Source organism: Rattus norvegicus, chromosome 3, assembly GCF_021556685.1.
Source record: "Rattus norvegicus strain SHRSP/BbbUtx chromosome 3, alternate assembly SHRSP_T2T, whole genome shotgun sequence".
Classification (NCBI taxonomy): Eukaryota; Metazoa; Chordata; class Mammalia; order Rodentia; family Muridae; genus Rattus; species Rattus norvegicus.
Window position 1 is genome coordinate 162,631,310 of NC_141536.1, and position 17,098 is coordinate 162,648,407.

A 17,098-nucleotide genomic window follows, 5' to 3' on the forward strand; every position below is an offset into this window, starting at 1 on the left:
TATTTAAAAACCATTTATTCGGAGCTTGTTACAAGCCAGATGAGATGGCAGTGGGTACAAAGATGACTAAAACACAGCCGTCCAGCGTAGGAGGGAGATCAGGTTCTAGCCAGAAGTAAACAAGCCCCTGCTTTGCAGGGGAGGGGCGGCGATGTGTGCTCTCGAGAATGGAGAACAGGCCCACAGCTCTAATCCAATGTTCCTGCGGGAGACCGGCTCGGCGGTTGTTTACTAACGCCGCCGTATGCACAGAAAGGAGAAGGAGGGGGAGGAGGAGGAGGGGGCTTTGCCACGTGACTGGGGTCAGCTCTCACCAGCAGGGTGGGCTGCCGGAACTCTTCCCTCGCTACACAAATATCCCCGGGGGTCTGCACACAGGGTTCCTCTCATTTCGCTCCATGAGATAAACCCCGGGCCTGTGGAGCAGCCGAGTGCATGGTTCTATGGCCCCGGCGGGGTCTGGGCTGCCTGTCGCGCCTATAGCAACCCCCGCAGATCGTCGACTGCTGCGGGGGACTGAGCGCCATGGCGTTGAAAGCCCGTCCCAACCAACGGTCCTCGCTATCAGCTCGCCCCCCTGCTGCTCTCCGGGGCCTAGATTCCTCCCTGCATTCATTGTGTTATGTGCCTCAAAGATACTTTTCACACAAATACTTAGTTGCACACAAATACTTAGTTACACACGAATACTTAGTTGCACAGGAATGTATTGACAAGCACCCTTAAGAGGAAAATCACCCAGGGCTCTGGATCCTGACCCTACGCGGCTCCCACGCCTGCGTCGTGGCACCCGGGAGACCTCAACTGTGGCCAAGATGTTCCCAATCAGACCCCAAAGCTGAGGCCAAGATTGAGGGCAAGGCACCCCATAAACTCATGCTGCAGATATGGGTCTGTCATCGATGTTTGCCCGTGACCCCGGCCTCCTGAGCTAAGGATGTTCTAAGGATGCAGCAGCTACAGCCCTGGGGGCCCCTGGGAACCCCCCCCCCCCAGCCAGGTAGCAGCCATCGGTTGAGTGGCTCCAGGGACCCGGGAGGCAACCAGAAGCCTCAGCTCGACGAAACGTGGGCATAGCCAAAACACAAAATTCTTTTGTCGGGAGTGGGACCGAGGGGGTGCCTTTAAGTTTAGGGACCTTTACCACTTGTCCTGCACAACACTGTAGTGCCCAAGTGTGGGTACCTGACCACTCTTGATTGCCCACAGCGAGGCCTAACGCCCAAGCTTTTTCTGTCATTACTTTTTTTCCTGGCCTGGTTGTTTTTCGGATACTTTTTTGTTTTTTTTCACAGTTAAAAAAAAAAAAAAATGAGAGAGAGAGAGAGAAAGAGAGCCATCTCAGCAGCGCCAGTCGCCTGCAGTGGAGCGTGCCTGGCCTGCAGAGGCAGCCGTCTTCCACTTTTTTATTCCCGCCCCCGCTCAGGACTAGGCTCTACAAGAGCCACATTTCTGCCTGCCTGACAATTCTTCTAGAAGTTCACAATTGCCTGGACTCCAGTGGTGGTTTTCGGCTCTAGGGCCAAGTTTTTGAAGCCTTTTTCGGGCCAGGACGCCTGCCCTAAAGCCTCAACACACTTAGGAAAAGGGGAACAGGACACCCCGGGAAATACCCCAGAGAGGGCGGAGCGCTCCCATCCCCGGGGCAGGGCAATAAGGGAGCTCCCGCTCCCGGAACGTTGCAAGTAAACTCATGAATGTCGCAGGGGGGCACCCGCGAGGGACGGACAGGAAGAGGGCTGGGGAACGCTAGAGCCCGGGACCACAGCACGGAAGCCGGCTTGGGCAGGGTTGCAGCCAGATCCCGGGATGGAGGGTTGCCGGTGAAGAGGATTGAAGAGGAGTGAGGAGGCCGGGGAGGCAGGCCGTGAGGTCCTTATTGAAGGCCTACAGCCTGCTGGCAGTGGAGAACCAGGCCACCCAGGAAAGAAAGGGGTTAGGTCGACCTGAGCCATAATAGACTCAGTCGCCATATGGGAGCTGTAGACGCTTTTTGTAGTCCTGGGCTGGCCTGTTTGAAGCAGGCCTTTTGTGAGGAGAGTTAACCCAAACTCCCAAGTTAGAGCCACATGCCAGACACATTAGGGTTAGGGCGCCAGCACCTTTGGGGAGGTCTTAGAAAATGAGTGGGTAGGGGTCTTTTCCATCCCCTAGCCGGATTGGCGCGTTAGACGCTTGTAGATCCAAGGTTGGATTGGGGAGGGGTCTCCAGGACGTTAGATTTCTACGCAAGGATTGGGGGAATTCAAGTGCTTTGAGATCTGAGCCAGGCCTTGGGTAGGGGGAGTCAGACAATTGGAAAGCCTAGGTGGTTATTTGGGGAGGGGTCTTTGCGCTTTGGTGGAGCGCAAAATTGTGCCTTAAAAGCCTAAGGCCTTGTCAAGAGAGGTTTCTATGCAAGAGTGGACCAGCTAGGCCAGACCAAGAGAAAGAAAGTGAAAAATCAGGACTATAAGGGGGTGGGGGACCCTGAGAGGGTGGTCACAAAGGGTGAGACATGGCCACCAGGCGTTTAACCGACGCTTTCTTGTTGTTGCGGAATAATTCCATCCAAAACCGGCAGCTGTTAGCCGAGCAAGTGAGTAGTCACACCACCTCCAGCCCTCTGCATTCACGTAGCATTGCTGCGGTGAGTCTCCTGGCGGCCTCTCCAGACACACACACCGTGTGCACTGCGGCTCTGCCTGTCTGTCTGTCTCTGTCTGTCTCTCTGTCTAAAAAGAAAGAAAAAAAGAACAACGACAACAACCACAAGGCGACGACGACCAGGAGTGATACTTAATTGGAAGGGTTCCTTGGCCAGGGGTCATGGGGCACCCAACAACCCCCAATGGGGACCACAGTATCAATCCCTGACCTACTTTACTTTAGCCTTCTCACTCCTTGGGCCTCCCAGCCCCCCTCCCCCACCATCCGTCGACTCTGCACGACGGACAGCCTCGATTTACATATGCTTTAGCACGAGGACTTGGAACCTAGGCCTTGCTCCATCCTTCTTTTTGTTTTGTTTTGTTTTGTTTGTCCCTCCCCTCCTCCCCGCCCCCCTGCAATGGCCTCACTTTGGTTCTGTGGGCCAGGTGGTTGGTTAACTGACTCAAATCCTTGCAGAGCAACCCCCCCCCTGCACCCTCCCCCCAGGAAGGAGTTGTTCTGTGTGTGTATATGTGTGTGTGTATGTGTGTATGTGTTTTGCTCATTTTCTTTTTCACCATTTTTTCCCCAGTGGCCCCAGTCCTCGGTGTGGCCATGTACTCTAGGAGTAATTGCTTTGCTGTTTTTTTGTTGTTCTTTTTTTTTTTTTTTTTTCAACCCGAGGTCTCACGTTGGTGAGACTGCAAGGTGCTGGGAGCTTCGTTTTCCATTTCCCACACAGGAAATTAAGCGTTCCTCTCCATTCGAACTTTTTTTTTTTTTTATAAGAACATGATGCGGATGTGAAAATTAGCCCCCCAAAATAGCACATGGCTTTTGATTTTATTGACTAGAACTTCACTTTTCGCCTAGCAGTGTAAGGTGTTGTTGTTGTTGTTCTTTTTCAAAGCAATGTTCCAGAAAGATTGCTGTATTTGGTTTGTTTTCGATGGAGGCTTTGGCTTCCAGAGCTTCAGTTTCCTGCTATCTCAGATAGGGGGCGGGTCTGAATAGTGCAGCCAGATGAATATTGTTAGCTTTGTAATAATACCTTTAATTGAAAAGGGAAGGTTTGAATGGAAGCGGCCTTGAAGCATGGGGGAGTGCATGGTCACCCCAAGACCTTAGGGGGCTGCATTTGAAATACAGTTCGTGAAACCCTGAAGCTTCCTCGCCTTTTAAACACTATATTACCTTTTAATTTTTTCCTTTTATCATTTATTGAAGTGCTAATGAAAAATTAAGCTGTGTGTCGTGACTGTCACTGTGTTGCCAAGACAGTTATCCCTTTTTAGGTCACCGTGGAAAATATTTTTGTCTATATTGTTCACAGAAAAGGGATTTTTAAGCCGTGCAGGCAATTTTAAAGATAAAAGGATACAGGATGTAAACTCCGGCCACAAGGCATAGAGAACTAGCCAGAGTGTGATGAGGCTTTGTTTACATTTGTGTTTGAGGGATTTCTACATTTGTAAGCCGAAAGGAATAATATTACACGGAAATAAGTAGGAGAAAAATGTCAGCACGGAAATGTGTTCATTCTAACGCGGTTTTTGAAAAGAGTCTCCAGAAATAAACTGAGAAATAGTGAATGAATGTAATCCATGGGTCTTTGGTTATGCTAGTGAGGATCCCCTGTTCTTACGACTTAATTTTATGCTACCCCGTGGGGAAAACAAAACAAAACAGCTAAGCCCACACTAGAGCTTCTGGGGTCTCCGTTTTAACTGATGAAAAAGATGTTTGTTTTTTAAAATTTAATTCTGTTAGGTTGAAGTATCCTGAACCTTTAGGTAACCTGAGAGAAAAATTTTGACGCTTAATTCAGGGAGTTTAAAAACACAGTATCTTGGACCGGCAGCTTTTCAACAATACATTACTGAGTCCAACTGCTTTTTTAAATATTTTCCTAAGTTAGATAATTTGAATGTATATCTGTATATCTATATCTATATATGTGGAATAAAATAAGTTTAAACTGCTTAGCTATAGTATATGGTTTGGAAAAGCAGGTAATGTCAAGAAATATACAGCTCTATTTAACAAATTCAGACAGTTTTTTGAAACTAATTTATAAATCCAGCTAAAATTCATGTTGAAGTCAAGAACATTAAAAATATTTTCATATGTCACACTACTGAAAATACTGCATGCTTTTATGAGCCTGTGCTTCTGGAATTTTTCTTCGATGACTAAAAAGGAAACTCCAGTTCGTGGAAATACCTATGTTCAGTTCAGCCTGCCCCCCCCCCAAAAAAAAACAACCCAGCTTTCTTTCAGTCCAATAAAAATAGTTTGCCTGAGTTACAATTTAAAAAGCAAAACTACATTTTTATATTTCTACATTTTAATTGTTATTTAAAATACAGACAGCTGTAAATCTGTCTCTGACACCGTTGTTTTTCAATTTGTTCATGAGGTTTTTTTCACAAATTATTTCTGCACCCAAAATAGTCAAGAATATCAAGATATTAACAGAATAGAGATTATAATTTTTTATAACTGTTCTGGGAGTCAAAAAAGCATTACAGATATTTTATTAAAAAAAAGATATGCTTGAGACAATTTTTAAAAACTACAGCGTCATTCGTGCAGTGCTTCTAGCTCAGAGCAGATTTGAGAACCACGCTTTTTGACTTGTAAATTTCAAAATCATGTAGTAAATCAGGAGTTTATCGGTCAGCTTTGAATATGGACAAGATATTAGATGATATTAGATTATCCAACTAATTGTAATTAAAATTGTTAATTCTGCTAGATGTCTTTAAGTGCTCACTACTAAGGTAGCACTGATTTTAAATATTCTGCTCTCACAGACATAGGAAGCCGGAAAGCAGAGCTTTGCTGACTTAGACCCAGGCATGCAGTTTTTCCTCAGGGACCTGAACCCCTTTACTTTCTTATTGTATTTTAAGCAGATATTTCAGCATGGAGAAATCACAAATAGAAACTTTAAAAGTATGTACCTGTCTTAGTCAGTAAGACAAAGAGACAATTGTAACTGCATATTTAAACCTGGATAATTAAAAAGGAGGTAAGCAAACCAGAGAATTTAATTTTTAAAGATCATTACCTGGAAATCTACATTTCTAATTAGCAGGGCACATTGCTTTTGGGGTGTGGCTTGTCTCGTGTGTAACCGATAGTAAATACCTAACATAACAGCTTTTGTTTAAAGATTGAACATGGGGCTTTTGTGTCCTTACATGAAAACAGTACTACAGAAGTGGATCGCAGAGCCGTGTGTGGATGTGCGTTTCTCACACAGTGCAAAACAAACCACAGTAGAAGCCTGAACGTTTAAAAGCATGAGTCCCATCTTTTTTTAAGTAGTTTGAAGAGAAAGCTCTAAGTTTGTTGGTGATGATTGCTGTAGGAGCTGTGCATGCAAAGTAGGTGCAGGTAGATGTGTCGCAAGTAAGGGTGGATTTAAGGAGGATTTGCAGCAGCAAAAACAAGCAACAGAATGTCCCAAGGGCCAGACTGAACCTAAAGGCCTTGGCCCAATGTCCCTTTTTGTGGAACCTTCATGTTTCCCTGCTGGACACTTCTGCAATGGGCAGGGCAGTCGGCAGCTGTTACCTTTTACTTCTGAAATGTGTTTTTCTTTATCAATGCCAGCGATTTTCCTGCCTCCCACTTGGTGGTCTGTCTGCAGCAGAGGACACTGACTCTTCCCGCATGTGGACCCTCTCAGCCGCCTGGCTCCCTGGAGGGTTGTTCTAGGTCCAGCCATCCCGGGTCAGACGCATAGTTTAAGTTTGTCCCCTGTGGATGAGAGCTGATTTTTCTCTACTCTTTTTAAAATTCAGCACAGCATCTACCCAGATTTCTACCCACTTATGTCTCGTGTTTATGTTAGTAAAGTTAACTGTTAGAAACGACTGGGGCTGGCTTTTGCACCCAAGCCAAAGGCACTTGTTGGTGATTTTCAGGACTTGTGTTCTGCCTTGGTTTTTGGGCATCCATCACGCTGTCCGTCGGGCAGCATGTGATACAGGGAGAGAGAGATGGATGCGAGTCTGGGAATTCAGTCTAAGCCCTGCTCTGCTGTGGATGTAATCTTTTTGGACATCTTTTGTCTCCTTGCTAAATTGAGGATTTTGAGTGAGGTGATCTCTGGTGGCCCCATCAATTCAGCAGTGTTTTCTGCAGTTCTGTTTTAATACTTGTTTCTCCTGACCAAAGCACACAACCTTACCTTTAAATTGAAAAGGAGAGATCCATAGTCAACAACAGTGTGGCTGTCAGCTCAAGGTTACTAATGAAAAATACCTAGAAGAGCTCCAGCACTGTGCAGAAGCCACTCTTTGACATCATGTCTGCCAAGTACAGGCAGTGCCTCATGTCGGCAATTGAAAGCAGTTAGCTTCAGGGACCTGAATGGATTCACGTAGCCTAATTAGTGTGTGTGTGTGTGTGTGTGTGTGTGTGTGTGTGTGTGTGTGTGTGTGTGATTGTTTTAAAGTTTAATCTTGGGATGACTGAAAGGCGGACACCAAGCTGCTCTTGTTTTCTTGGTTCTTGAGCTGAGTCTGAGCCAGGGGTGAGAGTGCTGGTTGGTGCTGACTGCTGATCCATACTCTGCAGTAAAAGCATGCACCATCTATAAATGGAAGCTAGACTTAATTGCTCCTAGATTAGTTTGAAACTAGCACATTATTTTTAATAAAATCTGTGTTTGGGGGTGGGGGAAACCTAAGGATTAACTACGGTTATAGGAAACCGAGGTCCTTACTCAGTCTTGACTGTAACATTAGTGAAGATTTATTGAGTGCTTACTCTGTGCCTGGCGAGGCTGAGCCTGTCCCACGTGTAACCTTGAGTCATACTGATGAGGCTGGCGCTTAGATGGTTTAGTTGAGCAGAATGATGGGGTAGTGGAGTCAGCCCCCTCGTGAATTTGGCAGTGTGTGTAACATGCTGGTCACACTGGCCCTGGTTGCTGCCTAGTAGATATGGAAGGATGTAGTTGTTTAATGTAATTTTTTTTTTCTTGCAGTAAGCTAGCCTGTTTTTGGTTTGGTTTTGATTGGATTGGTTTTTGGTTTTTGCTTTGTACAACCATCCAGTAAATTCATGGTTTTCTCAGTCTCCTGGAAAACCATGTCTCTCTCTGTCTGTAGGCTCCAAGTATGAAATCATTATATATTTCTCCTTGATGTATTTGCTTTTTTGCGTGTAAAGATTCTGTTTGAGCAGGAGACTTAGGAATGAGCCTCCTTTGCTGAATGAGAGTGAAGCAAACTTTTATTTTGGCAGCAATGGGAGTAAAGTAAACAGCAGTCGTATAGCGCAGACCTGGGCTTCCAGCTCACTTTGCTCAACTCTTTCAGACCCCTGAGCAAACACAGATGGCTTTCCACTTCTCAGTTTTATGTATAAAATCCTTTAGACTATAAATTCCAAATGCTATTTGGAATTTTTCAATGTTTTCTTGATTGCATGCCATGGGTAGGCAGGCCACAAGGCTTGGATTAGACAATATAAAGGTTAAAAAAGTGGTGCTGGGTAGTAAGGTGGTCTCACTGGACTATGTTATGCCATGACTGGGTAGTAAGGTGGTCTCACTGCACTATGTTATGCCATGACTGGATAGTAAGGTGGTCTCACTGGACTATGTTATGTTATGGCTGGGTAGTCAGGTGGTCTCACTGCACTATGTTATGCCATGGCTGGGTAGTCAGGTGGTCTGAGTCAACTATGCCTTGACTGGGTAGTAAGGTGGTCTCACTACCTATATTATGCCATGACTGGGTAGTAAGGTGGTCTCACTGGAGTATGTTATGCCATGACTGGGTAGTAAGGTGGTCTCACTGGACTATGTTATGCCATGAGTGGGTAGTAAGGTGGTCTCACTGGACTATGTGATGCCATGACTGGGTAGTAAGTGGTCTCACTGGACTATGTTATGCCATGACTGGGTAGTAAGGTGGTCTCACTGGACTATGTTATGCCATGGCTGGGTAGTAAGGTGGTCTCACTGCACTATGTTATGTTTTGACTAGGTAGTAAGGTGGTCTCACTGCACTATGTTATGCCATGTCTGGGTAGTAAGGTGGTCTGACTGGACTATGTTATCCCATGACTGGGTAGTAAGGTGGTCTCACTGCACTATGTTATGCCATGTCTGGGTAGTAAGGTGGTCTGACTGGACTATGTTATCCCATGACTGGGTAGTAAGGTGGTCTCACTGCACTATGTTATGCCATGGCTGGGTAGTAAGGTGGTCTCACTGCACTATGTTATGTTATTGCTGGGTAGTCAGGTGGTCTCACTGCACTATGTTATGCCATGACTGGGTAGTAAGGTGGTCTGAGTGGACTATGTTATGGCTGCGTAGTAAGGTGGTCTCCATGGACTACGTTATGCCATGACTGGGTAGTAAGGTAGTCTCACTGCACTATTTTATGACATCACTGGTTAGTAAGGTGGTCTCACTGCACTATGTTATGTTATGGCTGGTAGTAAGATGGTCTAACTGGACTATGTTACGTTATAGCTGGTCTTAAGGTGGTCTCACTGGACTATATTATGCCATGACTGGGTAGTAAGGTGGTCTCACTGGACTATGTTATGCCATGAGTGGGTACTAAGGTGGGTTTCAATGCACTATGTTATGTTATGGCTGGGTAGTAAGGTGGTCTCACTGCACCATGTTATGCTATAGCTGGGTAATCAGGTGGTCTCACTGGACTATGTTATGCCATGACTGGGTAGTAAGGTGGTCTTAGTGGACTATGTTATGCCATGACTGGGTAGTAAGGTGGTATCACTGCACTACGTTATGCCATGACTGGGTAGTAATGTGGTCTCACTGCACTATGTTATGCCATGACTGGGTAGTAAGGTAGTCTGAGTGGACTATGTTATGTTATGGCTGGGTAGTCAGGTGGTCTCAGTCAACTATGTTATTCCATGACTGGGTAGTAAGGTGGTCTCACTGCACTATGTTATGCCATGACTGGGTAGTAAGGTGGTCTCACTGCACTATGTTATGCCATGACTGGATAGTAAGGTGGTCTCACTGGACTATGTTATGTTATGGCTGGGTAGTCAGGTGGTCTCACTGCACTATGTTATGCCATGGCTGGGTAGTAAGGTGGTCTCACTGGACTATGTTATGCCAAGACTGGGTAGTAAGGTGGTCTCACTGGACTATGTTATGGCATGACTGGGTAGTAAGTGGTCTCACTGCACTATGTTATGCCATGACTGGGTAGTAAGGTGGTCTCACTGGAGTATGTTATGTTATGGCTGGGTAGTAAGGTGGTCTCACTGGACTATGTTATGGCATGACTGGGTAGTAAGTGGTCTCACTGCACTATGTTATGCCATGACTGGGTAGTAAGGTGGTCTCACTGGAGTATGTTATGTTATGGCTGGGTAGTAAGGTGGTCTCACTGGACTATGTTATGCCATGACTGGGTAGTAAGGTGGTCTCACTGGAATATGTTATGCCATGACTGGGTTGTAAGGTGGTCTCACTGGACTATGTTATGTTATGGCTGGGTAGTAAGGTGGTCTCACTGGAATATGTTATGCCATGACTGGGTTGTAAGGTGGTCTCATTGGACTATGTTATGCCGTGTCTGGGTAGTAATGTGGTCTCACTGCACTATGTTATGTGCTTTCCTGATGGCAGTTCTTAAGTTTTATTCAGGTCTTGACTAAATTTCGTGGTAATTTTGCGGTGGGAGTTTTAAAAAATCTCCGTTTTTTGTAAGAAATAAAATGAGGGTGGTCTTTGAAAAGGTGGTATGCTAAATTTATTCCTGATGTGCAAGTAATTCCAGGAATTATTAATAAAAATCAAGGCTGGAGGGTGGGCTGGGAAAGGCTTGGTGCACCTGGGCTGCCTCCATCAGCAAACACTATGACTACGGTGTTTCCAAGTGTAGTTTTGAGCATTTGTAAGTGTTGCCTTTACTCCTAGAGTCTGGTGATTGTAGTTTCACCTCTCAGTGCCTAGTAATTGTGGGAATGAGAAGAGGAGGATGTGTGCGGCCAGCTAATAACTCTACACACAGCACTGACTCAGGTGCAAGGCTGCTTAGACAGTGGCTCGCTGTGCAGGTTTCCAAGATGAAGCCCAGGGAGGACCCTCAAAGGGACCTAGGCTCAAACTCCATGGTGTTCTTCCTCTTACATCTATGTATTTTATTGATAAAAAGGATGTCCGTGCTCTCTTTCTGATTGCTAAGCTTTTTTAAAAAATTACATGTTTTTTTTTATAGCAAAATGAGATGAGATAAAATGAACTGCTTCCATGACTTAGTCTCCTCAGCCCCAACCCTAGCAGTGCACACCTGTGTGATGGCCTGTGTGATGCATCTTGGCACCATCGGGGGAAGTGCAGGGTGCTGAGTCTCTCCACACCAAGAGGCTCACCTCTTAGATTGTTAGATAAGGCATTGTCCTGTGATCAGTCTGTGTTTGGATTTTGTTGTTGTTGTTGTTGTTCTGTTTTTTTGTTTTGGTTTTTTTTTTTTGCTAGCATTGTGTGATAATACTTTGGTATTAATAATCAAGCTTCATTTGCACTGCTAATCTTTAAATAAGAAAATTATGTTTTTTTAAAAATTACTGCTGAACAAAAAAATCATCGCAGTTGTTTATTGAAATTTACCACTGATTATTTCCATGATCAATATTGTAGAAAAAAGGACCTTGTTGTTTAGATTATCTGTCATTAGTAACTGTCTCCTCAGAAGATAGAGTTCCACCCTGATCTGAAAAGGAATCTTTAATTTTCAACCGAAATTTAACCCTCGAGTGCCCAGTGCTGGTTAAAATGGGGTTCTTCTTACCTGATGCTTTGTCCTTTCAGTTTGCCGTGTTGTGTTTCCCTCTCTGGCTGTGCCTAATCACAGCACAGGGCAGCTAGAGCAGGAGGGTTTCTTTCCCTTCCCACCTGTGCCTCCATGACGGGCTAAATCATGGCCAGGGCATTGGATTTGTACAGTGTGCTTAGGGAGTATTTGAATGTAGCCATTGGTAGACACTTTTGTGGATTGTTTATATTTTAATTTTGTTGCATTCTCTGAGCTTATTGGCATGTTAAAATATGCATTTATATGACATAGAACATTCTATTTTAGCATTTTATCTTCCTAAGGAAGTTGAGAAGTGATGTTACAGATGATAATTGATACTTACTAAAAAGATTGCTACTATAGTTTAGTGAAAGGAAGCAAGTATGTTCTGCTTGCCCGCAGTGCGCTTTAATTTTTACAACTGTTGACTGGTTGCTATCTCCTTTACCAAAAGAACTGTAGTGAATAAAACACAGGCTGGCATAGCATTTTACCAGAAAAAGAATCTAGGACAACCTTTTAAGTGTTGGGTTTTGTAGTCAATTTGAGTAACTGGATACCTGTCTCCTCACCTGATGGCCTTGTGTGTCTGTCTGCCCATGCCTTTCTTCTGCTCTTCCTGCGCGGACGGCCCGACGGCAACACCACAACCGCAGGAGCTGGACGAGGTACTGTGCCCTGGGGATTTTTGTTTGTTGGGTGATTTTAGTTTATAAAATAACTCTTTTTCTGCAGTCTTTGTTCATATATATGACACTCGCCCTGCATACATTTAGAGTTACTGTGTGGAATGTATGACTTTGTACTTCGCCTGTGTTCACACTGAAGCTCCAGTGGAAAGCTAGCTACCTGCGCACAGGATGAAGACCTTGGCCTCCTGCTTTCTGAGACAGAGAATCTAGGGTTGAGGTGGAGGACAGGGGGACAGGCCCTCTGATGGAAGTCTTAGGCAGGTAGGGAGGGAGCGGGGAGCGCCATGCTCACGATGGATGCCGTAAGGGATGCTGTCTGTGTTTAGACTGTTACTGCAGATGCCCACCTCAGCCCCTTCCCAACAGCAGCAGCTCACCAGGAAGGTAGAAAGTGTGCATCTCCATCCCTTGGGGTGTGTGTGTGTGTGTGTGTGTGTGTGTGTGTGTGTTTGTTTTGTTGATTTTTGTGGCCCTGTTGAAAGGGCTGGGGGCAGGAAAGTGACACTACTGCTGACCACATTAGTAGTTCTTTGTGTCTCAGTGATGAAGGAGTAGCAGGGGTTTTTCTGATGGCAGGCCGAGGGAGGAAGTCTGTATAGAAAGGCAGATCAGGAGACCAGAATGACTTCCGTTTATAAACCTGCAGGTTCCAGCTCCTGGGTTTGCTCTAGCTGTACATTAGGAAAGCCTAAACTTCCAGTTGGTGATAACAACAGACTGCAGCGCTCACCATCCATGGGAGCCAGTTAAGCAAAAGGCAGAAGAGCTGTAGTCCGCATGGCACACTGTACCTCTGAGAGCGAGTAGGGAATGAGCTCCCCACTCGTGGCCAACGGGGAAGGGTGCTGCACACAAAGACAGCAGGCCCTATGCCCCTTTCTTGTTTGTTTTAAGGAGAATAACCTGTATTTCTGTGGGATGAAAAGATGTGTGGAACACCATTAACAGTGGGCCCTCCTGAGACTGAGGGAGAGTGAGCTGAAAAGAAAGCTTCAATTTCAAGCCTGTTCTTACTGCACACACAGATGTAAGTCCTGGCAGGTGTCACTTCTGTATTAAACACACCCTAGCCTAAAGCTTAATGCTTAGGTAGGTACCAGGGCTAGGCTTTCTAGTCCCCATGCAGGGTCCTCAGTGCTAGCAGCCTGGGCCCTTAGCCCTGGGCCAAAGAAGAGTGAAGCTAGGGGTGGGTCACTTGGGGCACAGCAGGTGAAGATGAGTTTGCTAGAGAAACTCCTGCTAGGTTAGGCCTGACACAGAGAATCTGGTAGACACGGAACAGTGGTGACATCAGGGTATGAGGTCCTCTTCACTGAGTGGACTGAAGCTAGAACACCCTTGAGGGCTGAGGAAAGAGTTGTGGTTGTGGGATGACAGGTAAAATAGTCTTAACACCTCAGGTCAGCCTCATGAGCAGCTTGCTTCCATTCTTTCCCCTCCTGTTGGGGCAGGTTCTAAAGATTAGTCTTGTGTGAGAGGAGCTTGAAGACCACTTTGTGTTTCTTCACGGTTTTGGTGTTAGGGTCTCACCCCATGAAGCCCAAGCTGGTCTCCAGTTCTTGGCAGTCCTGCTTCCTCAGCAGCCCAGGTACTAGGGTCACAGATGTGCACTACCATATTTGGTCCCTATTAGCATTTCTCGTGCCTAGCATCTGTGGGCAGCAGCCTGGCGGAAGTGCGGTGGCTAAGCAGTCTCTGACTCTCGCTCTTGGCTCTGCATGCTTCACTTCCTGCCCTTGTCCAGCACCATTATGTTGTTCATGAAGTGTAGCTTCTAGAATTATATGCGACATACTTTATTTACCTCATCCATTCATTCCACCCATTTACTGTTGACTCATTCAGCTAATTATAATTGTGTGTTCATTACTGCGAAGGGCCAGGTGCTGAGTGAGGGACTAGGGATGTTGTTGGGAAAGGTGTCCAGAGGCTCCCTTCACGGTGGGCGGGGGTGTTGGGCTTCAAGGTAGTGTCTTCTGGGAGTAGTAAGCATCTGCCACTTGGGTGTCCTGGCATGAAGCCATGGTTCTGAGAGCCCCCTACTCCCTTCAGGTAGCTCTGCAGGCAGACATGTTAGCCACTCTCCTATTGAAGCTGAGCCCTGGAGACGCTGCTTTCTTTCTTGCTCAGGAAGTATGTGCTGTAGACTTTGGGCTGAGGAAGAGGCCATTCTCCATCCACATTGTTGTCAGGGTAGAATCTGCTCTCCGGTCTTCTGTGCCTGCTCTTTACATTTTCTGCCTTGGAGAGGTAATCTTCTAGAAGATGGAAGCTATTAAAACATTAGAGGGTATAAATGTGAGGAGGATCCCGAACCACCTAGACCTGTAACCCAGCCCTTGTGGCCTGAGCAGGTGTCCATGCCAAAGGTTTCAACACCCACTGAAGGTAGGAGCCAGGCCTTGGGAAGGACTGTGTCTTCAGCTGAGAGACCAGGTCTGCAAGCGTGCTCAGTGCTGTGCTGGCGGGTGGCAGTTAGGTCCCCTCTTGGTTTTTTAGCTTGTGTACAGACATTAAGGAAAGAAAGTTGGTGAGTTAGCAAGATTATCAAGACAGTGTGTGGGTTTCTCAAGGTTCGTGCTTTCTATTTTGTGTACCGTTGAGGAAGTGTTTTCAATAATTTCATCGTGAGAAGATAGCATTATTTTAGTCTCAGATTAAGATGAGTTCACTGTGACATCTCTATTCCTGTATCCACTGCTTGTTCACTGCTCCCTGAGCCTAGAGACTTCTTAGGCCATGCTGACTGAGGCCCTTTGCAAGAGTTGGCAGACTGTGGTTGTAGCATCCCGTCTGGAAGTGTCGAGTGGTCATGCAGTCCAGTTGCTGTCCGAGCTGCTCTTGTTCCTCTGTCAAACGGCCTAGATCTCTGCACTCGTCCTTAGGTCTGACTGACTGTGTGTGTGTGTAGGAGTGGAAGGCTGTGTGTTTGCAACAGCAGGATTTATAAGGCAGGGTGCGTATGTTTCTTCCATAGGTCAGGAATTTGTATGTCTGGAGTGGAGGCAGGGAGATAGACACTGCAGGGAAGCATGAGCTATGCTGTCAAGACAGCGGGGGGCTCTGCATTCTGTACAGAACAGTGCTCTGAAGAGACCAGTAACCCGTGGTTCTCGAAAGACAGCCCCAAGTTAAGACACAAAAATTCTTAAGTTCTTAATTCTCTAATGTGCAGTTTACATAGCACTTCTTTCCTTATTTAAAAAAAATACAAAGATTTTCTTTATTTCAAAAGTACAAGTTTATTAAGAAAATCCTAACTTGTGTTGGGTTTGGGAAGTAGGGCAAGTTGAAATTAGGTAGGCATAATGGGGAGAGGCATGGCTTTGTGGAGAGGACAGCAGCCTGGAGACTCCTGTGTACTGAGCACCGCACGTTAGTGAGGAGAGCTCGGGGAAGTTGAAAGGGTGATTAGTTATTTTGCTGCTAAGATACATTTTCATGTTCCTGTTTGTTCCCGTTTCAAACAGTTGACGTTATCTTCAGTTGTTTTCCCTTCACAAAACACATGTTCTTTTTCAGTAGTGCACACTGTGATACACATTACAGACCTGTACTGATAAGAGATGTGGAATATTTCTTCTCATTAGGACTGGGTTTCTGTCATGATGAACTATGGCCATAGACTCTATCAGGGACAAGTAATTGGCCACATGCAAGTCCTCAGTCTTGGTGCAGCGCCGGAAAGCAGTAGTGGCTGTGCAGGCTGGCGCCTATCCCTCCTGAGGTCTTCTAGTTTGCCGGCTTCCCTAGGACCCATTAAAAGAGTGTCCTGACCTCAGTCTTGATGTCCATTGAATGGGGACACGTCTCATATAAAGAAAGTGCTGCTTCAAACAGTGTGGCCCACTTCAGCTGGATGTCCATCTGGTTGGTGACTCCTAGTGAGAGGACTAGTGCTTTACGATGTCATGTCTGCACATTTGCAGTGAAAGCTGCACTGCCTGTTTGTTAAAAGCTCATATGCTCTCTGTTGGAGCCCATGGGAGAATGATACCATTAGAGATCACTTCCTATGACTCCTTACTGTGCAGCTTAAAGCTGTGCTTTGTGTGTTTTCTGGACCTGAGTTCAGGGTCCACTCTCTAGTGTCAAGGAGTCTGTCAGGCTCTACTAAAATAGCACATCAGAGCTGGGGGCTAAGCACTTCCCACAAGGTCATTCGGGGCTGGGGATTTGGCTCAGTGGTAGAGCGCTTGCCTAGCAAGCACAAGGCCCTGGGTTCGGTTCCCAGCTCCGAAAAAAAGAATAGGAAAAAAAAAAAAAAAAAAACAAAAACAACCCACAAGGACATTCTTGGTGGCTGTGGAGTGGGAATGTTTCCAGAGTGGTCAGGACAAGCCTGCTCAGTCTGGCACTTGAGCTCTGGAACCTTCTCCAGCTGGTATAGTTGCTCCAGGAACCTCTGAAGCCCTGGGTCTTCTTTGCTCTTCGTTTCATAGCCTCTTGTCCTGGTCTATTTGCTTAGTGAACTGTAATTGTATTACTTGGGTTGCTAAGAGTGAGAGTGTGGGAAGGGATGGGGAGTCTGGAGTCTGGCCCAGGTTTTTGTTTTTTTTTTTTTTTTTTTTTTTTTAACTTGAGTATTTCTTATTTACATTTCTAGTGTTATTCCCTTTCCCGGTTTACGGGCCAACATTCCCCTAATCCCTCCCCCTCCCCTTCTTTATGGGTGTTCCCCTCCCCATCCTCCCCCCATTGCTGCCCTCCCCCCAACAATCACGTTCAGTCTTAGCAGGACCCAGGGCTTCCCCTTACACTGGTGCTCTTACTAGGATATTCATTGCTACCTATGAGGTCAGAGTCCAGGGTCAGTCCATGTATAGTCTTTAGCTTAGTCCCTGGAAGCTCTGGTTGCTTGGCATTGTTGTACATATGGGGTCTCGAGCCCCTTCAAGCTCTTCCAGTTCTTTCTCTGATTCCTTCAAGGGGGGTCCCGTTCTCAGTTCAGTGGTTTGC

General features: G+C 46.0%; 1 protein-coding gene across 9 annotated transcripts in view; it reads left to right on the forward strand.

Moving 5' to 3' along the window:
- The first annotated feature begins 1,759 nt into the window (after positions 1–1,759).
- Positions 1,760–17,098, forward strand: part of Stx16 (syntaxin 16) — a 28,424-nt gene continuing 13,085 nt past the window's right edge. For 2 of the 9 annotated variants that reach the window (XR_015683231.1, XM_087653481.1), the window contains exon 1: positions 1,760–2,629. Coding sequence is in view for 4 of the 9 variants with exons in the window: in XM_087653481.1 (XP_087509607.1) it covers positions 2,498–2,629 (132 nt within the window). In the remaining 5 variants the exon portion in view is untranslated. 9 annotated transcript variants of the gene reach the window in all.